Here is a 20,264-nt window from a genome sequence, read left to right as displayed (position 1 = left end):
GAATAAACGGGACCTTTACAGAATGGCAGGCAGTGAGTAGTGGTGTACCGCAAGGCTCAGTGCTGGGACCTCAGTTGTTCACAATATATATTAATGACTTAGATGAGGGAATTAAATGCAGCATCTCCAAGTTTGCGGATGACACGAAGCTGGGCGGCAGTGTTAGCTGTGAGGAGGATGCTAGGAGGATGCAGGGTGACTTGGATAGGTTAGGTGAGTGGGCAAATTCATGGCAGATGCAATTTAATGTGGATAAATGTGAGGTTATCCACCTTGGTGGCAAAAACTGGAAAACAGATTATTATCTGAATGGTGGCCGATTAGGAAAAGGGGAGGCGCAACGAGACCTGGGTGTCATTATACACCAGTCATTGAAAGTGGGCATGCAGGTACAGCAGGCGGTGGAAAAGGCGAATGGTATGCTGGCATTCATAGCAAGAGGATTCAAGTACAGGAGCAGGGAGGTACTACTGCAGTTGTACAAGGCCTTGGTGAGACCACACCTGAAGTATTGAGTGCAGTTTTGGTCCCCTAATCTGAGGAAAGACATCCTTGCCATAGAGGGAGTACAAAGAAGATTCACCAGATTGATTCCTGGGATGGCAGAACTTTCATATGATGAAAGACTGGATCGACTAGGCTTATACTCGTTGGAATTTAGAAGATTGAGGGGGAATCTTATTGAAACGTATAAAATCCTAAAGGGATTGGACAGGTTAGATGTAGGAAAATTGTTCCCGATGTTGGGGAAGTCCAGAACGAGGGGTCACAGTTTAAGGATAAAGGGGAAGCCTTTTAGGACCAAGATGAGGAAAAACTTCTTCACACAGAGAGTGGTGAATCTGTGGAATTCTCTGTCACAGGAAACAGTTGAGGCCAGTTCATTGGCTATATTTAAGAGGGAGTTAGATATGGCCCTTGTGGCTAAAGGGATCAGGGGGTATGGAGGGAAGGCTGGTATAGGGTTCTGAGTTGGATGATCAGCCATGATCATACTGAATGGCGATGCAGGCTCGAAGGGCTGAATGGCCTACTCCTGCACCTATTTTCTATGTTTCAATGAAGACGCCCACTCAATAATTCAGAACCTGCTTCTTGCTCTCTGCCATCAGATTTCTGAACAGTCCACAAATCAAAACACACTACCTCATTATTCCTTTTTTTTGTACTATTTATTTTATATTTATAGTAAATTTATATCTTTGCACTGTACTGCTGCTGCAAAATAACAAATTTCATATCATAGTTAAAGATGACGCCAGAGGTTTTTGCAGACCTGGGCGACTTTGAGTTCAACCACGAAACATTTAAGTTTCTGTTCTCATGTCTGTTGCTTTCCTTTTCAAGGTGGCTGAGGTCCTGTTTGAGTCTATGATCTACAGCTGCACTTAAACTGCGTCCTTCACGGACAGTGGGTTCTCGCTATTCTGGAACTCGCCGAGTGGTCTGAGGCTTTCAGTATCTCCAGAAGCGGCTTGGAAGACGGGCACCTTCAGGCTGTGGTCCTGTGTGGCCCTGAGGAAGACCTGATTCCCTGCCAATGCTGCTAACTGAAGTGTGCAGGAGATTGACTCATCGAGAAAGTGACTGTGGCTGTTGAAGGTCTCTGCACTTGCGATCACTCTCTCTCGCGATGCTGATAGAGATTTTGATGATTCTCAAGTTGGGGGAACTCGAAATAAGCGATGCTGCAGACTGTAACATTGAAACAGCAAGCTGTTGGCCTCCTCTTTTGCTGTGGCAGGAGCGACATCGCTTTCTCTCCCTCATTAGTGACAGAAAGCTGTTGAGGTGTTGGAATGGACAGTAATTCTTGATGAACTAAAGATCACAGTCTTCAGGGGCCTACTATTGCTTGCATGGTGGGTGGTGGGGGGGCTGATAATTTTTACTGGAACAAGTGGGGGGAGAGGAGGGGGAACATTGATTCTTTGCTGCTGCTTGTGCATGGGGGAGGGGGCTTTAGGGTTCTAACATTTTTCTGTCATTCGTTCTTTGGGGTTTTTGCTCTCTGTTTTATGGATGTCTGTGAAGAGCAAGAATTTCAGATTCTATGACAGTAAATTGAACCATTGAATACAAGACAGTAATAATAATCCTGATTCTGATTTATTGATATCCATCCACAGAAAAAAATCATTTTCTCTTTAATTTATCAAGTGCCTTTACAATCTTAAAAATCTCTCATTATCTCTCACTTCAATTTTGTTTGTTTTTCTCTCTCTATCCTGTTCTTTGGCACCATCCTGATCTTTAGTGCTTTATCTATGTTTTGGCAGTGAAAATTAAGCACGCTGATCTAATCATAACCTAACTTAGCACAGAATATTGCTTCTTCATTCTCCTAACTGAGTAAATCTTTGTGTTTCAGAGAATCAACTTGTGGAACCACAGCCTTTTAAAATATAGCAAATTGTTTCATCATGTTAATTTAAGGAGACATTAGTATTTGTACAGCTTCCAGCAATTTATATTGAGGAATACATAGGCATTTTACATGATGGAGAAGATGATGGGAAAAGAAACAACTGAATTGTAATATTTTAATACATGGTATGAGAAGTAAAGAGGTGACTGAAATTCTAAGTGATAAAACATATTTGAGAAAATTGCTGAAGGTCCAAGAGATAAACATAAAGGGATATTGGGAGGTATTTCCAAAGTGTAGAGGCTTAAGCCTCTATTAGAAAAGCTGGCTAAGGGATCTATATTTGATGGCTATCAGTGGATGTGAAAATTCAGGAGGAAGTTGAAGCATGTTGAAATTATGAAGAGATTTGAAAATGGCAAGGAATGTAAATTTAATGGAATCCCTTTCAAGAGCTAATGTACAGCAGCAAGGAAGAGTACGTTATTTAAGTATCATCACATCAAGTTTGGAATACACATCATATGGATTACCTTTAAATACTGGTCATTAGTCAAAAGGTCAATCTGCTTTTCTGAATCTTGACGATCAACGTAACTAAAATTTAAAAATACATTCCAATTAACTTTGCTGGTTCATAATTGCAGTTACATAGGTGGCACTGTTGCAACACAGCTGCCCTGCAGAATATCAATTACATCATAAAACATTCCTGTGACTTTTAGCCAGTAATACCCACTCCATGGTTCAGTACACAACACATAAACATGAGCACTAGCTCAAGTTTGGCCATTGATTTAAATTATATAATTCCCTTCAGCTGGAAAGCAACTCCCAGATTTTACCTTTGATGTATCCCAAAACACTGAATTGATCCACAATCCTGCTTAAGCAACATTTCCTTGCTCTAAAGCTCAAAATGAAAGTGAAGGCCCTCCAGTTTAAAGCAGCCTCCTTGCACTTAATCTGATATGACATAAAACTGAATTGCTTCTACAACACATATACAAGGCAGATAGCTTCATCTATTGGTAGCAGTTTGGAAAGTGAGAGAACAAAGAAAGCTATAAAGCATTATACGGGTCATAAAACATGAAGGTACTGCACATTAAAAAATAAATCAAAAAACATGGGAACATTGATACTTTATTATAAACTGGGAAACAAGTAACAACATAAATGCAGACAAACTGGAGAAATTTGAAGAAACTTCAGATACTGGAAGTATACATCTAACTAGTCACCATCTACAGAGAGGGACACAGTAATGTGTCAGATAGGCAATATTAGAGATTCACAGCTGATAACCTGGGAAAACTGGAACCAGGAGGAAGGAAAGGGAACTATCTGTGCTAGGATGCAGGACAAGAATGTTTTATTGACAAAAGTAATCATAATGCAAGTAAAAGGTGTTGAAGTTTTTTTAAACTTGTCTCAATCTTTTGACACTTTCTGGTTGCTTATCTTTTAATATCTCATCTCCATTGCAAGAAAACAGTCACAAGCTATCGTAATTACAAATACATAAAACAAATAATGACAGAATAATAATAACTTATTGCAGTGAACTTTTCACACAAATGATGTAGTTCAAAGTGCTTTACAATGAGATAAAGCGTGAATATGAAAATAAAGGACAATATGGTGTTAATTAAAAGCAAGGTTAAATAAATAGGTTTTGAGCCGGCATTTAAAAGAGTCAACTGAGCCTGCATCTCTTATAGTTCCACAGTTTAGGAGCATAGTTAAAAAAAAATGACCTACCAATTATCTTTTAAGGAAGACTGGGAGATTTAAGAAACCAGTGGAAGACCTGAGAGTTCAAGCAGCATTATAAAATAAAAGTGATTCTGCAATGTATTCCAATCCCAGACCAGAAAGCTTTAAACACAAGAGAAAATTAAAAACAATTCTAAAAGATACAGGAGGCCAATGTACAGCAGTAAAGGAGAGAGTGACACGCTCTCTCCTCCTGTTACTGCTCCCTTCACACCTTATGGTGCGTCAGCCAGTAACCTTGGATTGCTTTAGCATTTTTGTCTGTTTTTTTTTGGCTAGTTGCTAGCTCAATGCTCAGCTCAGCACGTTGGGAAAGCGAGGAACATGTTTACATGTTGTGTACTGCAAGGAGCCAGCCAGATTCAAACTTGGGACCACTCGTGTCAAAGTCCAGTGTGAATGCCACACCACCACCAACCAGCTCTCTCATCCTGGTTTTAAGTTGAAAGGTCTAGCAGCGACATTCTGAGTAAGTTTGTTAATAGATTGCTTTGGAAGGCTAATAAAATGTGTACTGCAGTAATCCAAGTCTGTTGAACATAAAGGCATGAATTAGTTTTACAGCATCATTTAGTGGCAGAAATGGACATACCTTTGCAATATTTCTTAAAGTGTAGAAGTGCTGATCAGGTCACTTTCTTTATTTGGGATTTAAAACTCAAATCAGAATCAAGGATAACACCTAGGCTTGTTACTTCTGATTTTACAAGGGCAGCCAAGTTCTCAAGTTTATCAAGAAGTTTCTCTCTTGGACTTGGGACCAACTGAAGGTACCTCAGTTTTATCTTGGGTATAAGACATAAGACATTGGAGCAGAATTAGGCCACTTGGCCCATCGACTCTGCTCCACCATTCCATCGTGGCTGATTTATTATTCCTCTCAACCATATTCTCCTGCCTTCTCCCCATAACTTTTGATGCCCTGATTAACCAAGAACCTATCAACCTCTGCCTTAAATATACTCGATAACTTGGCCTCCATAGCTGTCTGTGGCAATAAATTCCACTGATACACTACCCTTTGACTAAAGAAGTTCTTACTCATCTCTGTTCTAAATGAACATCCCTCTATTCTGAAGCTGTGCCCTCTGATCCTAGATTCACTCACTAAAGGAAACATTCTCTCCACATCCACTCAGTCTAGACCTTTCAATATTCCATAGGATTCAATGAAATCCTTACCTCATTCTTCTAAACTCCAGCAAGTACAGGCTCAGAGGCATCAAATGCTCCTCATACATTAACCCTTTCGTTCCCAGAATCATTCTTGTGAACCTCCTCTGGACCCTCTCCAATGCCAGCAAATCTTTTGTTAGATAAAGGACCAAAATCTCCTCATAATACTCCAAGTGTGGTCTGACCAATGACTTATAAAGCCTCAGCATCACATCCTTACCCTTATATTCTGGTCCTTTTGAAATTAATGCTGGCAGCAAAGTAGCACAGTGGATAGCACAACACTTTACAGTACAGGCGACTCAGGCTCAATTCCCTCTGCTGTCTGCAAGGACATTCTCCTCCTGGTGCTCTCGTTTCCTTCCACAATCCAAATACATACTGGTTTGTAGGTTAATTCGTCATTGTAAACTGTCCTGTTTTGGGGATTGCTGGGTAGCGTGGCTTGAAGAGCCTAAAGGGCCTATTTTGTGCTGTATCTCAATTTTAAAAAATATTGCATTTTTCTTTCTTACCGCCTACTCAACCTACAAGTTAGCCTTTAGGGAATCCTGCACAAGAACTCTCAAGTCTCTTTGCACCTCTAATTTTTGAATTTTCTTCCCATTTTGAACAGTCTACACCTTTGTTCCCTCCACTAAAGTGCAGGATCATACACTTCCCTGTACTATATTCCATCAGCCACTTCTTTGCCCATTCTCCCAGTCTGAGCCGTTCTGCAGACTCCCTGCTTCCTCAACACTACCTGCCCCTCCACTTACTGTACCTTTGTATCGTCTGTGGAACACCACTTGTCCTCCCTTAGGTTTAGGAAATTTTTGGTCATCCACCTGTTTATTGCTGCTGTATCAGAAGTCAGAGAAGATAGGGTGTCATCACCGTCAGGCTCAAACAAGATGTGTCACCTGCATAACTGTGGAAATCAGATTTCTGCTCTCTAAGGGGAGCATGTATAAGGAGAAGAATAGCAGACCAAGACAGCTGCCCTGAGCAACACCAAAAGGTACATCGTATCTCTTAGAGAAATCGTCTCCAAGACAGACAAAAAGAAATTCTCTCCAAAATATATGAGCGAAACCAATTAAGGGTGCTACCAGAAACCAATCCAGATCTCAAGGCGATCTAGGAGAATGTTGCAGTCAATTATGTCAAAGGTAGCATTTTATGTAGATCTAGTAAAATTAGAACTGAGACCCTATTGGCAAATGTGCTAGGGTTATTGATAATTTTGATAAGGGCAATCTCTGTGTTGTGGTTTGCTGTAAAACCTGATTGAAACTTTTCTAGAATATTGTTCTCATTCAGAAAGTGATTGAGTTGGTTGAAAATTCCAGGTATACCCAACAAATAATGTACTGGAAGAAACAGGAGTTAACATTAGACTTCTCATCAGTGAAAAATCTGTTTTGCTTCACAGTGCTTAAGACTCTTTAAATTGTGACTCTTCATCGGTCTGTAATGGGCTTCAGAAAATCCTAAAAGAAGCCATAAGGTTCAAATTTTTTTCATCAAAAGCAAGTAACTTTTACTCACGCCATAAAAGATGACAACTGGCGGACTAGTTCACAGTCATCATGGGTAAGGTTCTGGACCCTGGCACTGGCTTCGTTCAACGCACAGCATAAAAGACTAAGAGGTTCAGAGTAGAAGTGCTCTAACAGAGATAGCTGTGAAGAACAAATGGAAGAATATACAGGAACTGAATCAAAGTAAATTTCAATTCTTGTATTATAAACAGATTTTGAACTTGTCCGTCATAACCAACCCCTGCTTACCTGAACACCTTTAACAAAATTCTTTGCAGAAAAATCATGGTACAAGAATATGTTATTCAGAACTTGCAGCACTTTGCCACTCAACTTAAATGGGAATTTGGCTGTCAACACAAGCTGTGAATGAGAATGAAAAACAGGTATTTGCATTGTACTGAATTATAATAATTAGCAGATGGAAGCAAACCCCCATATATGTTTGTACAATCAAAACTTGCCTCAAAATCCAATCATAAGAAAGAGGACTCTCTAAAAACAAATAAACAAAACCAGTGTAGAATGAGTATTTATGCATACAAATGTGGTGGGGTGAGTTGCTGCTGAAGTCAACACTTATTTCTCATTTCCTGAATCACGGCTTTGTTCTGGTGAAGGTAGTCCCACAATACTGTTAGATGGACAACCGCAGTCCTTAAAAAAATGGGAATACACACTCAACACACATCAAAGTTGCTGGTGAACGCAGCAGACCAGGCAGCATTTCTAGGAAGAGGTGCAGTCGACGTTTCAGGCCGAGACCCTTCGTCAGGACTAACTGAAGGAAGAGTGAGTAAGAGATTTGAAAGTTGGAAGGGGAGGGGGAGATCCGAAATGATAGGAGAAGACAGGAGGGGGAGGGATGGAGCCAAGAGCTGGACAGGTGATTGGCAAAAGGGATACGAGAGGATCATGGGACAGGAGGTCCGGAAAGAAAGACGGGGGGGGGGGACCCAGAGGATGGGCAAGGGGTATATTCGAGGGACAGAGGGAGAAAAAGGAGAGTGAGAGAAAGAATGTGTGTATAAAAATAAATAATAGATGGGGTACGAGGGGGAGGTGGGGCATTAGCAGAAGTTAGAGAAGTCGATGTTCGATTAGGGGTGATGGAGGCAAGTACTCTCATCTCATTTAAGTAGTACCTAGATAAGCACCAGAATTGCCAAGACACAGCAGGCAACGGACTAACTGCTGGTCAATGGAACTAGTATACATGGTCAGTATGGAGATGATGGACTGAAGGGGCCGGTTTCTGTGCTGTATGATTCTATGACAAGTTATGGAGAACAGAAATTCTAAGTTATTTCAGTTTTCCCTATGCTAATCCAGAACACCTCTAGCAATAGGATCCAGGAGACGTAGAGCTACAACATGACTACATTTATTTTTAAACATACACTAATCATTCATGCTCCTGTTCAGGTTAATAGACAATACTCATGGATTTTTGTTTGCTGGGGGAGTAATTCTGCAATGGACAGATTTTATCTGCGTACTTCTCCATTACAGCAAGTGGAGGCCTTCAGTATCGCACTGTATACTCAGATATCTCTCTAAAGCTTCTGCATGTTTCAAATGAAGTAATTTTACTCTATAGACAACTTCTTTTTGTTTGAGTTGTATTCAGAGGATAAATAGGTAATAACTATCAACAAACATTGCTCCAAGCTGGTTGCTTATACAATGGAGGGGCTCCAAAGTTGTTTCTTCTTTTCTCCAAAGAAAAATCAGTTCACTACATGGCCACTTCCCAGAATGAAACAACAAAGACTCTGACAGGAACCAAACTTTCAGCATATTAACAAAAGGGATCCTGCAAATGCTGGAAATTCAGAGCAACACACACAAAATTCTGGAGATAAATACACAATCAACGTTTCGGGCCAAGTCCTTCATCATAACCCAATAATCCAATGTCTGTCTTCACAATGAAATTAGAACCAGTACATTTTTCATCCTCCCCCAAGAAAGATAAAATCAGCATTTCAGCAAGGGGACATTCATAGGGCTCTGTTCATATTATAGTCATCGATGGAAGAAAAATGGAGGGCCAAGTTGGAGGGAAGGGTTAGATTGATCTTGAAGTAGGTTAAAAGGTCGGCACATCATGGACTGAGGGGCTTGTACAGTTCTATCTGTGTGAACCTAGGGTTAGAAATAGGCCACCTTGCCTTCAGACCCATTCTATACTTAAATATTTCATGGCTGATCTATATCTTAGCATTCATCAACCTTGCTTCTGTAAAACACAATTTCTTCACCTACCAAAAAACTTTTAAGTCCACTTTTGAAATCCGGCTCAGTACCATTTTACGGAAAAGTGTCCCAGCTTCTTATACCCTTTTTATGAATGTCTCCCTTTTTTATCCTGAGCACCCCAACTCTATTATTAAGATTCTGTCTTCTTGCTCATTCTGGAGTTATTTGGAGTCAGAGTTTAACTTGAGTGAAGTAGTGTAATAATTCTTCCTCCAGTTCCTGCATTCTACTTTTACACTTTAACTTGCATCAGTGCAAAATAAAAACCATCAGCTCTGTACTGTGGTTACATCTAAAATGGTCCAAACCTCAAGAGTTTTCCCAGGGAAATGTGTATTCTCAAATTGAATTTTCCCTTAGATTAAGTAGTAGGACATATGCTGCGCTAGATTATATTTTTAAAACTTTTAACTGTACCATTAGTCCCAGAAATTTTGTGTGTCTAAAAGAATATGCAGAATATTTGGATCAGTGGAGTGCCCAATGAATTTATGCCAAATTGTCCTTCATTAAAGAAGCATTCCTGAACCATACTTTGACAGTCCAGGGCTAAGGACTGGAAGCTCAGAGGCGGCCTGTGGTGGGGTTAAAGTCCTGTCAGTGAGTGGTGTGTAGATAAGGGGCTTGTTTTATTTTGTTGTTGAAGATTGTGAGCATGCTATGCTGGTGTCAGAATATGTACCAACACTTTCGGACACTCCTAAACACACCCTTCGGTGTGTTGATTGTCAATGCAAATGCTACACTTCACTGTGTTTTGATGCACATGTGATGACTAAATCTGAATCTGAACTCAACAGGTCAGACAGCATCTGTGAAGTCCAAGGGAGAGAAGGTGTCAGGTTGAGACCCTACAACAAGACCGTAAGTGTAAGTGAGGGATAAAGGTTTTTTTTGGTGGGGGGGGGGGAGGCAGGAGAAAAATCCCAGTGTGGGAGGAGATTGTTTGGCAGATGGAGCCAGTGGTACGGGGATGTGTAGAGATAGCAATTGAGGTTGGATGAAGAATGTTCATCCTATTGGGCTGTAAACTACCTAGGCAGAATACAGGGTACATTTAGCCTCATTCTGGCAGTGGAGGAGACTGAGGACAGATCAGTATTGGAATGGGAGGGGATTTATAATATTCTGCAACTGCAAAGTCGGGATGGCCATGGCGGACAGAACACAGGTGCTCAGCAAGGCAGTCTCTTAGTTTACTAGGATTCAGAAGTGGCCACTTTAGCCCTGAAACTTATTGCTTCTTTAAATAATTGTGTCTTGCCAGTCATTTCACAGCATTTATATATGCCTTTTGTTTGTGTTTTTTCTTTCTCTAATTGCACATCAACTTATCACCAGAACAATCTCATTAAAAATATTCCCTTAGGTATGAATAGACCTCCACGATCCTCTTTTCAAATTAAAATTAAGGTTTTCTCACTTCCCGGTTGCAACCCAAAACTCTAGCATTTGCTGTTCTTGTATAAAATTTCTAGCAGCTGCAGTTTTTACAATTTACGTTACATGTTTTGAATTGTTTTCTCCCAGTCAACATGTAATGAATGTTTACCTTATCAATAACTGTAGCCAAATGATCAGTGCAGGACAGAGACTGGAACAGTTCAATGCATAGTAGTGAGGAAACCGAGTGGGACAGCATTCGGTGTATAGTGATTGGGGACGTGGCAAGTCCAAAAACCAGCACCAGTGGGAGATGCTGGATGTAGTTACTGAAACATTAAACAAACATGTAGAATTAATGGTTACTTAGAAGTAATATTCCCCCACCTGGAAATCACAATACTATCACCCAAAAAGAACTCACAGGATCTAGGATCACAAGAAAATAGTTCCCTAAAAGTGGCGTAGCAAGTAGACAGGGTGGTGAAGGTGTGTTTTGGCATGCTAACCTTCGTCAGTCAGGGCAATGAGTATAAAAGCTAGGATATTATGTTGCAGTTGTAGAAGCAGACATTAGTGAGATTGCAATTGGAATATTGTGTTCAATTTTGATCACACTACTATAGGGAAAACACCATTCAGCTGGAAAGAGTGCAGAAGAGATTTATGAGGATGTTTCTGTAATTTAATAGACAATCATGGAGAGATTGAGCAGGTTGGGGCACTTTGCATTGGAATGCAGGAGAATGAAGGGTGAGGAGCACAAAATTCTTGAGGGATTTAAGTAAGGTCAATGCACACAGTCTTTTTCCCAGTTTCCTGGGGAATCAAGAATCAGAGGGCATAGGTTTTAAGGTGAGACGGGAGACATTTAATAGAAAACTGAGAGACAACTTTTTTTTAAACCCAGAGGGTGGTCAGTAGATGGAATGAGCTGGCAGAGGAAGTAATTGAGGCAGGTACATTCATAACATTTAAAAGGTACTTGGACAGTTAAGGTTTAGAGAGATATGGACCAAAACTGGGCAAATGGGACTAGATTAGGTGGGAATCTGTTTCAGCATGGATCAGATGGGCCAAATGGCTGACTTCTGAGTTGTGTGACATTATGACTTACAAGTTTGTGCCCATATTCCAAAACTACTTTTTGTCAAACAACAAAAACTAAGTTGCTTGAAACATACAAGACAAATCAATTGTTTAACCTTTGCACTGAGCACACCACTTCTTCTCGCAGGGCACTGTATAAAATTGTGTGCCAATGTGGAATCAACTAATACTTTACTAAAAGTGATTTAGTTCAATCGATGAGACAAACTGTGAAGGCATGAGGAGCAGGGTGGCTGTGGCCAATTGGCAAACAATATTGAAAGGTATGATAGCAGTAGTAAACAACTTGAGAATCAATATCCATCAGGGGAATAGTATTAGAACATTGGAAGTGGCGTAGGTTGCCTAAATAAGCAGCCCAAGATTTGGAGCAATTTCAGTAGTCAACGAAGAAAGACCAAGAAAATGATAACAAAAAGCAGAGCATGAGAAAATTTTTAAAAATCCATGAGCTTCTATAGATATGCAAAAAGACAAAGACTGGCTTAAGTTAATTGGTCCCTTCCAGATTTTGACAGGAGAATCTATTTTAGGGAAAGGAGGAAATGACAGCAAAATTGCCAGGCCAATCAGACTGTCTTCACATGACAAATTTTAACACCAATTAAGTTTTAAACACCCTCCCCCCAAACATTTTTTTTTAAAAGGCCTCTCATTTACATAAACAGTAATAATGTAACACAGATATTCATTATAGCCATCAATATAAAATCAGCTGTGAGAACTTGCTGTGTTACCTGGCGATGATTATGAAGTCTTGTAGCACCTTAGGAAGAAAGCTCTCAAGATCCTTTAAGATGATAACTATGGGAGGGGCCTCTTCATGCTGAAGCAAGGATTTCCTCTTTTTACTTGGGCTTTTTGAGGTAGATTTCTGCATGAGAAGAAAGAACATGTAACATAATCCCAGGACTAAAGTAAAACCAGGCCTCTGATAGATATTGGTCAGAAGGTAATTATTTTTCTCCATTAAAAAAAGCTATTTGCACAAGGGACATAAATAAAATCTTCCTCTTCATGGAAAAGCAAAATAATTATAACTTCTGCTGTGCCACAGAACAACAAGCCAAACTCTCGCTCTCTACTAATGTTAATCTGACATACAACCAGTCACCATGGAGGAAGGACATCTGGGGAAAGAGAGAACAAAAGGGTAGGATCAAGCACAAAATTAGAAAGGAAGGATGCCCCATGATATATCTCTGATTGAGAGAAGGCTGGGCACTGGTCAACAAAATTGCAAAGCAAGATCAGGACTAATTGAGAAAAATCCAACAAGACTGAAAGAGCAGAAATATAGTAAATGTTATACGGACCATAATTTGAGACAATGAAGTAAATTTACAGAAACTAGTATCTACCATCAACACAGAGAGCGAAAGACTTGGCCTAACCTTAAAGAAAAAGAAAACTGAAGTAATGGTCATATCAAAGAAACCTGATATCCCAAACTGTAGGATCGTATTGGGAAATGAAATCCTGAAACAAGTTCACAGCTTCAAGTACCTTGGATCATGTGTAACATCTGATGACAAATGCGTAACAGACATAAAAGCAAGAATAGCAATGGCAAGAACAGCATTTACAGAAATGAGAAACATCCTAACGAACAAGAAAATAGCAATTGACATCCGCCTCAGAACTCTCAGCTGTTACATTCTTCCTATATTGATGTCTGGCTGCGAGTCATGGACCATCACAAATGCAATGGAAAAAAGAATCAATGCAGCAGAGATGTGGTTCCTCAGAAGAATGCTATGTATATCATATACAGACACGATAACAAAGTTCTACAGAGAACGAAAACAAAGCGTACATTACTTAAAAAAAATCAGAAAACAGCAATCAAAATTCTTTGGACACATTATGCGAAGAGAGACATTAGAACATGTGGTTATAACTGGAAAGCTGGAAGGAAAAAGAAGCAGAGGCAGACAGAGAATGAAAATGATAGATAGAATAACATCATGGTTAGAAACAGGGGAGGCAACAACTACAATTCGGTGGGTCAGGGACCATGATGGATGGAGAGACGTGATCGCCCACGCCGTACGGCAAGGCACCTAATCTCTATCTAATTTGAGACTTGCAGCTGAATGACGATGCTTGCTGCCAACCTCAAGGAGAGCTTCCCACAAAAATATTGCTGCAGAAGGAATTTTTCAGTTTGCCTCTGGTCCTTACCTACCACCCCATGCGCCTCCGCATCCTGCACATCATTTTCTACAACTTCCGCTATTTTCAGCAGGATGCCACCAGGCACATTTTTACCCCACCCTCCATTTTGTGCAGGGATCACACTCTATGTGGTCCCCTTCTCCATTTGTCCCTCCCCACTAGTCTCCCTCCTGGCACTTAGCCCTGCAAGTGGAAGTTCTACAGCTGCCCACTCACCTCCTCCCTCACCTCCATTCAAAGCCCCAAACAGTGCAAATCTGTTGGGGTCGTCTACTGTATCCGGTGCTCTCGAAGTACTCTACTCTACATTGGTGATACCCAATGTAGATTGAGGTATCGTTTAGTCAAGCACCTTCACTCCATCCATAACAAGCTGTATTTCTTGGTGTCCAACAATTTTAATCGAAATTTCATTCTGACATGTTGGCCTACTCTGATGCCATGATGAGGCCACTTTCAGGTTGGAGGCGCAGCTGATTATATTCCTAATGGCATTAACATTGATTTATCTAACTTCCAGTAATTTTCCCCTCCTTCCCTCTTCTTCCATTCCCTGCTCTAGCTCCACTCTTACCTCTTCTGCCTAATCACCTCTTCCTCATGTACCTCTACCTTCCCTTTCTCCTTTTCCACCTATCACCTCCCAGCTTCTCACTTCATTCCCTCCCACCCACCTGGCTTCATCTATCACTTTCTAACTTGTACTCCTTCCCCTCATTGCACCTTCTTATTCTGACTTCTTTCCCAGTCCTGATGAAGGGTCGTGGCCTAAAACGTCGACTGTTTAATCCTCTCCTTAGATGAGCCTGACCTGCTGAGTTCCTCTAGCAGTTTGTATATGTTACTCTGGAATTCCAGCATTGCAGAATTCCGAAAACTTTGTTTTTGCTGGTGATTTTTCTTGCTGGTGTTAGAGGAGGCTGCAAAACAGCACAGCCTGTAGCATTGTATTATATTAAAGCACTATCAGCTCCTGAACTTTTGTACTAACCTATGTTTACACAGAAAACCCAAAGTTATTGATAGCGATTCCAAAAAATAACAACAAAATGCCAGCACTTTCACTACTGTTACTGCAAACTGGTTGTAATCAGAGTTAAAAGGCAACACTTTCACACTGTCAAGCTACTCCACATGCTTTGTAATAAATGACTCAACTTTGTAGAACTGCGAGGTAGCATTCCAGCCAAACTGTGTGCAGTAAGCACCAATCAACATTAGTTGTATAATTATTAGATTTTCTACATTTCCTATGAGATAGATGTCAGCCAGGAGTTAGAATTCCCTTCTTTCTCTTCAAACAGCATCATGAATCTTTCACATGATCTCAGAAGTAGATGGGTGCTGGAGACTGAGAGGCTTCTGTTGGTCAGGGTTCACCATGGATGTTCTGTCTTAGCTGACTACAATTAGTCAATATGCAAGCCAGGTTAGTACTGTATGGAGAGCAAGCCGATGCCTATGCAGCAAGCTCCCCCTCTCCACACAGCTGATGAGTACCAAAACCCCCATGTTCCCTAGGAAAGAGAAGCGCCACCCTGACATGAGGCCCAGAACTAGGCCTAATGTGCTAACCTGATCATTGGCCATCAGACAAATGGGTAGGTGACAGGCGTGTTCACTACAAACAAGATCTGGGTTGATAAAGACTGCATCCCTGGCGTTGCACTTGGCGGTGGGGCACAGAGGAAGAGTTAACTATATGGTTTGTTTTACATTACGTTTCTATGATTGCTCACCATCGTCATCCAGGACAAAAAAATCCACTTGTCTGATTCTCACCCATCTCCCTACACTTTCTAGCCTCTACAGATGATGCATGAGGGCAACAGTATTTATTTAGCAATACAGCAGAGTAGGCCCTTCAAGCCTCACCACTCCAGCAGCGCAACAACCCGCTTAACAGGAGCCTAATCACGGGGCAATTTACAATGACCAGTCAGCCTACTTGGTACACCTCTGGCCTGTGGGAGAAAACCAGAGCACTGGGGGGACCCACACATTCCATGGATGTAAAGACAGAACAAAGCCGAAACCGAACTCCCAACTCCAGAATTCCCTGAGCTGTAATAGCATTGCACCAATGGTTATGGTACTGCAGCACCCTATATGTCTCGCACCTTCCGCACTGCAGCTCATTAAGTCTTCTTCAGCTGCACTCCCAGCCCTGAAACCTCCATCACCTAGAAATGCAACAGGCACGTGTGCATCTCATCAGACCATCCGGACTTGGAAATGTGGCTTTGCTTTATTCACCATCACTGGCAAATAGTGCTGCAGAATCACTTTAGGGTAGTATCATTGCAAGGCCAGTGGCAGTTCACCATCAGCTTCTGAAGAACAACTCAGTCATTTGTTTCTCTTGCAAATAAGACCACAAGACATTGGAGGACGATTAGTTTATTCGGTCCAACAACTCTGCATCCCCTCCACATTCAATCTCTATCAGCCTTTCAATATATTCAATAGGTTTCAATGAAATACACACCCTCCCCCCCCCGACCCCACTGCTCATTCTTCTAAACTCAGAGGCCCAAAGCCATCATATGCTCCACATACATTAATCTTTTCATTGACAGGATTATTTTGTTCCCAGGCACAAAAGTTTGTGTATTTGGATATCTGTGAATAAAGGATAAAACAACAGGTTGTTATTTACCTTTGTTAAGGTATTGTACCACCTACACAAGGAAGCCATGGAGCAGATCATTTTTCTCTGGTGGAACTCAACAGAATGGTGCACATCCTCTTCCTCGTCCTCATCATTGCTGTCGCCACCCATGAGAGTCACTAGAATCTTCTGTAGAACCTGCTTCACAGCTGGCAAAAATAAGCATGTTCAATCATGCAATAAATGACATCTTTATGAAAGGAGACCTTAGATTTTGATGTTGTTTGATTAAATAACCCTGATGATAAGCACAAATTATTCCACAACCCTCACAGGCTATTTTCTAGCAGCCAGCAAGCACCCTCAGTAAATTCACAGCTTCCTCACAGGGCCCCAAATGTCCCATACTTGGTGAAATGCCAGTTATTACAAGGAAATTAAATGGTGACCACGAATACGTTGAACTGAGAAAAACATAGATGCTAGAAGCATTCAGCCGGGCAGTAGCATCTACAGATAGAAAAACAAGAGTTTATATTTCTGCTCATGACCATTTATCAAAACTCTTCCAAGAGCATAACATGAATACTCTTTCTTCCTCCAAAGGTGCTGGCCAGCTTGCTGAGAATAAGAATTTTTAGTTTTTATTTCGGATTTCCAACATTTGGACCTGTATGTTTTTTTGCAAGTTGAAATAGCTGACTTTTATTGCTCCAGCTGTATCCTGTACAACTTAAGTTCTCTTGTTCAACATCCCCTTCATGATGCTAATTAAAACCCACTGTTAGTGAAGGTTTATCGTACAAGATCTAACATTGTGAATTAATAACTGATAGTGTTCCAGTGGCCGGCTGGTGGTGCAGAGAAACATCAGTGCCGGACTCCACAGAGTAAGTCCCCGAGTTCGAACCCAGTCGGGCCGCTCCCGGGCAGGCTTTCCATCTGTGCTGGGTTGAGTGTTGAGCTCCCAACTCAGCCTCGTAAAAAAAAACACTGCGCTGTGAGAAGGACGTGGGGGACCACTCACAGAATCTTTCCTCCAAGACAACCACTTGAAAAAAGTGATCGCTGAGGCTCTGGCAGAGTATGGCACACACAAAAAAAAATGTTCCAGTGAAGCACATTTGATATATTTGTTCCATAAAATACAGTGGTCCCCAACCTCCGGGCTGCAGACCGATACCTTGCCGCGAAGAATGCAGCGGTGCAGTGGTAGCCAGAACACACCCAACACACCTTATAAGAAAAAAGTCGAAATAAACAAGCTAATTAATTAGGTGCCGCCCGGCATGTAAATGTCGGCCCAGATCAGAGGCGATTGCCGATGGGTTGCAGTGGAGAACTGGGGTGAGATGAGAGAAATTAGAAAAACGAGTAAATCATAAATACAAGAGATTGCACAGATAGTAAAAATCTAGAGCAACACAGACGAAATGCTGGAGGAACTCAGGTCAGACAGCTTCTATGGAGAGGAACAAACAAGCAAAGTTTCGGGCTGATACCACTCATCAGGCTGGAAATTTGAGAACTGAACAATGGTTTCTTTATTATTTGTTCGGGCTTCTTCCCCTTTCCTTTCCAGTCCTGATGAAAGGACTCGCCCCATCTAAGCAAGAGCCAAGAAACAGCAAACCTGACTACTGAGCCTAGATTTCAGTCCAAAATTAAACCAGATTTAAGAACTCTGTTGGCAGAAGAGCCCATATGTGGAATGTGAACACAGTTGCCACAGAAAGTCAAAGATCAAAGTAAATTTATTATCAAAGTACATATACGTCACCATATACAACCCTGAGATTTATTTTCTTGCGGGCATACTCAATAAATCCATAACAGAATCGATGAAAGACCACACCAACTTGGGCACTCAACCAATGTGCAAAAGACAACTGTGCAAATACAAAAAAAAAAAAAATAACAAGCAGTAGTAAATCAAGACAACTGGACTTGCTCTGTTGTCTAGAAGACATTTCGCCATTCATCCGAGAGGCTTCTTCAGTTCTAATCCACAGTAGGTAGTTTTCCGGCTTATAATAGGCATCCGTTAGTCTCGTGAGACCATGGAAGGTTTCCAGGGCGCAGGCCTGGGCAAGGTTGTATGGAATACCGGCAGTCGCCCATGCTGCAAGTCTCCCATCTCCACGCCACCGATGTTGTCCAAGGGAAGGGCCCTAGGTCCAATACAGCTTGGCACTGGTATCACCGCAGAGCAATGTGTGGTTAAGTGCCTTGCTCAAGGACACAACACGCTGCCTCAGCTGAGGCTTGAACTAGCGACCTTCAGATCACTAGACCAACGTCTTAACCAGTTGGCCACATGCCACACTTTCCGGCTTATAAACTCCAGAAAACTACCCACTATGGATTAGAACTGAAGAATCCTCTTGGATGAATGGCAAAATGTCTTCTAAACAACACAGTAAGTCCAGATGCCTTGATTTACTACCGTTTGATATACAATGACCTGAATGTCTGAGAAACTTCATTGAAAAAAAAAACAATAAATATCAAGAACATGAGATGAAGAATCCTTGAAAGTAATGTCGTAGAACATTACTCACTCTGGTTCATCACCATTCAGTTGTTAGGTCAAGTCTGACTCTTTGTGACCTCATGGACCATAGGGTTTTCATGGCAAGATACGGGGAAGATTGCCAGGCCTTTCTTCCGCACAGATACCGCTGCTGCGCAGGTTGGGACCTGGCTAGGTTTGAACTCAATACCATCTGCCTTGAAGTCCAGTGCTGATGCCACTACACCACCAGCCAGCCAATCGCCATACAAAATGTAAATGTATAGCTCAACAGACTTGTCCTTACTTGTACATTCCTTGCCCTGAAGACAAACTACATGAGGGGTAACTGACTGCTTTAGAAGGTCTGATAATCCCTGGACTGTCAATTCGTGGTCAGGTACGTTCACACCTGCAGAAAAACACAAATAGCATATTTCTTAAAAGAAGGCAATGCAGTTCCCAAAAATGGAGAATAAAATATTTTAATGCATTGCCCAATAACTCTCAAATATTTCTCCCACAAACAACACATTTCCTTGCAGAACTACTACTGACAATTAAACTGTTTCTAAAACTAATGACGGATTCAGTCCCGGGCAGGAAAGGTTGCAATAATATGTTCTGATATATATGGGATGCACAGTGGCATAGCAGTTAGCGTGGTGCTAATACAGCTCGAGGCGATGAAGCTCTGAGTTCAATTTGTCTGAAAGTAGTTCGTACGTTCTTCCCATGCCTACATGGGTTTTCTGTGGGTGCTCCGGTTTCCTCCTACAGTACAAAGACGTACTCTTTAGTAGGTTAATTGGTCATTGTAAGTTGCCCTGTAATTTAGCAAGTGCCAAAAGTGCCTGTTCTGCACCGTATCCCTAAACAAATACATTAGAAACAGACATTTAAAACTTTGTTAGCAAGTTCTTAATAGTTATATTAAAAAACAGGAAAAAAAGAAAAAATTGAGAGAATGTCACCTCCGACATCCTTGTCACACAATGTCACATGACAGCAGCTATGGTTAGCAGTCACATTCCGGTCACTCACAACTCAGGTGGGCTCAGGGCTTGTCCGCAAAAGTGATACAAAATATTTCATGCTGAAGATGGATAGATTTTCACCTCATTAGTTTTAAGAAAATATGAAGTATCATTATATCCTCCTATTGACTAAAATTATGAAGATGAACATCCAAAACTTCAAAGTCAATCCTCTTCTTCCTAAATTCCAGGAGGCAGTCACAATTTATATGAAAAAAATAATTATGATTCAAAATGATGCCTGTGTCCTTTAAATATTTTTTTTGTTTTGAAAAAAAGTTGTGCATCACCATAACCAAAAGGGGAAAAAAAATTAGATTTA

The 20,264-nt window shown here is 41.1% G+C and overlaps 1 protein-coding gene across 1 annotated transcript in view; it reads right to left on the bottom strand.

Annotated features, from left to right (window-relative positions):
* orc3 (origin recognition complex, subunit 3) overlaps positions 1-20,264 on the bottom strand; it is a 91,495-nt gene that overhangs the window by 51,868 nt on the left and 19,363 nt on the right. Inside the window, exons 5-11 of the mRNA XM_063040360.1 lie at positions 19,213-19,317; positions 16,442-16,602; positions 12,342-12,478; positions 10,664-10,823; positions 7,099-7,212; positions 6,857-6,990; positions 2,902-2,965 (exon numbers count right to left, since the gene is read on the bottom strand). Coding sequence (XP_062896430.1) covers positions 2,902-2,965; positions 6,857-6,990; positions 7,099-7,212; positions 10,664-10,823; positions 12,342-12,478; positions 16,442-16,602; positions 19,213-19,317 — 875 coding nt within the window. The remainder of the gene's footprint in view (positions 1-2,901; positions 2,966-6,856; positions 6,991-7,098; positions 7,213-10,663; positions 10,824-12,341; positions 12,479-16,441; positions 16,603-19,212; positions 19,318-20,264) is intronic.

The sequence above is a fragment of the Mobula hypostoma genome, chromosome 2 (genome assembly GCF_963921235.1).
Source record: "Mobula hypostoma chromosome 2, sMobHyp1.1, whole genome shotgun sequence".
Lineage (NCBI taxonomy): Eukaryota > Metazoa > Chordata > Chondrichthyes > Myliobatiformes > Myliobatidae > Mobula > Mobula hypostoma.
The sequence above is the reverse complement of the archived record's forward strand: the minus strand, read 5'-3'. Positions and strand labels throughout refer to the sequence as shown.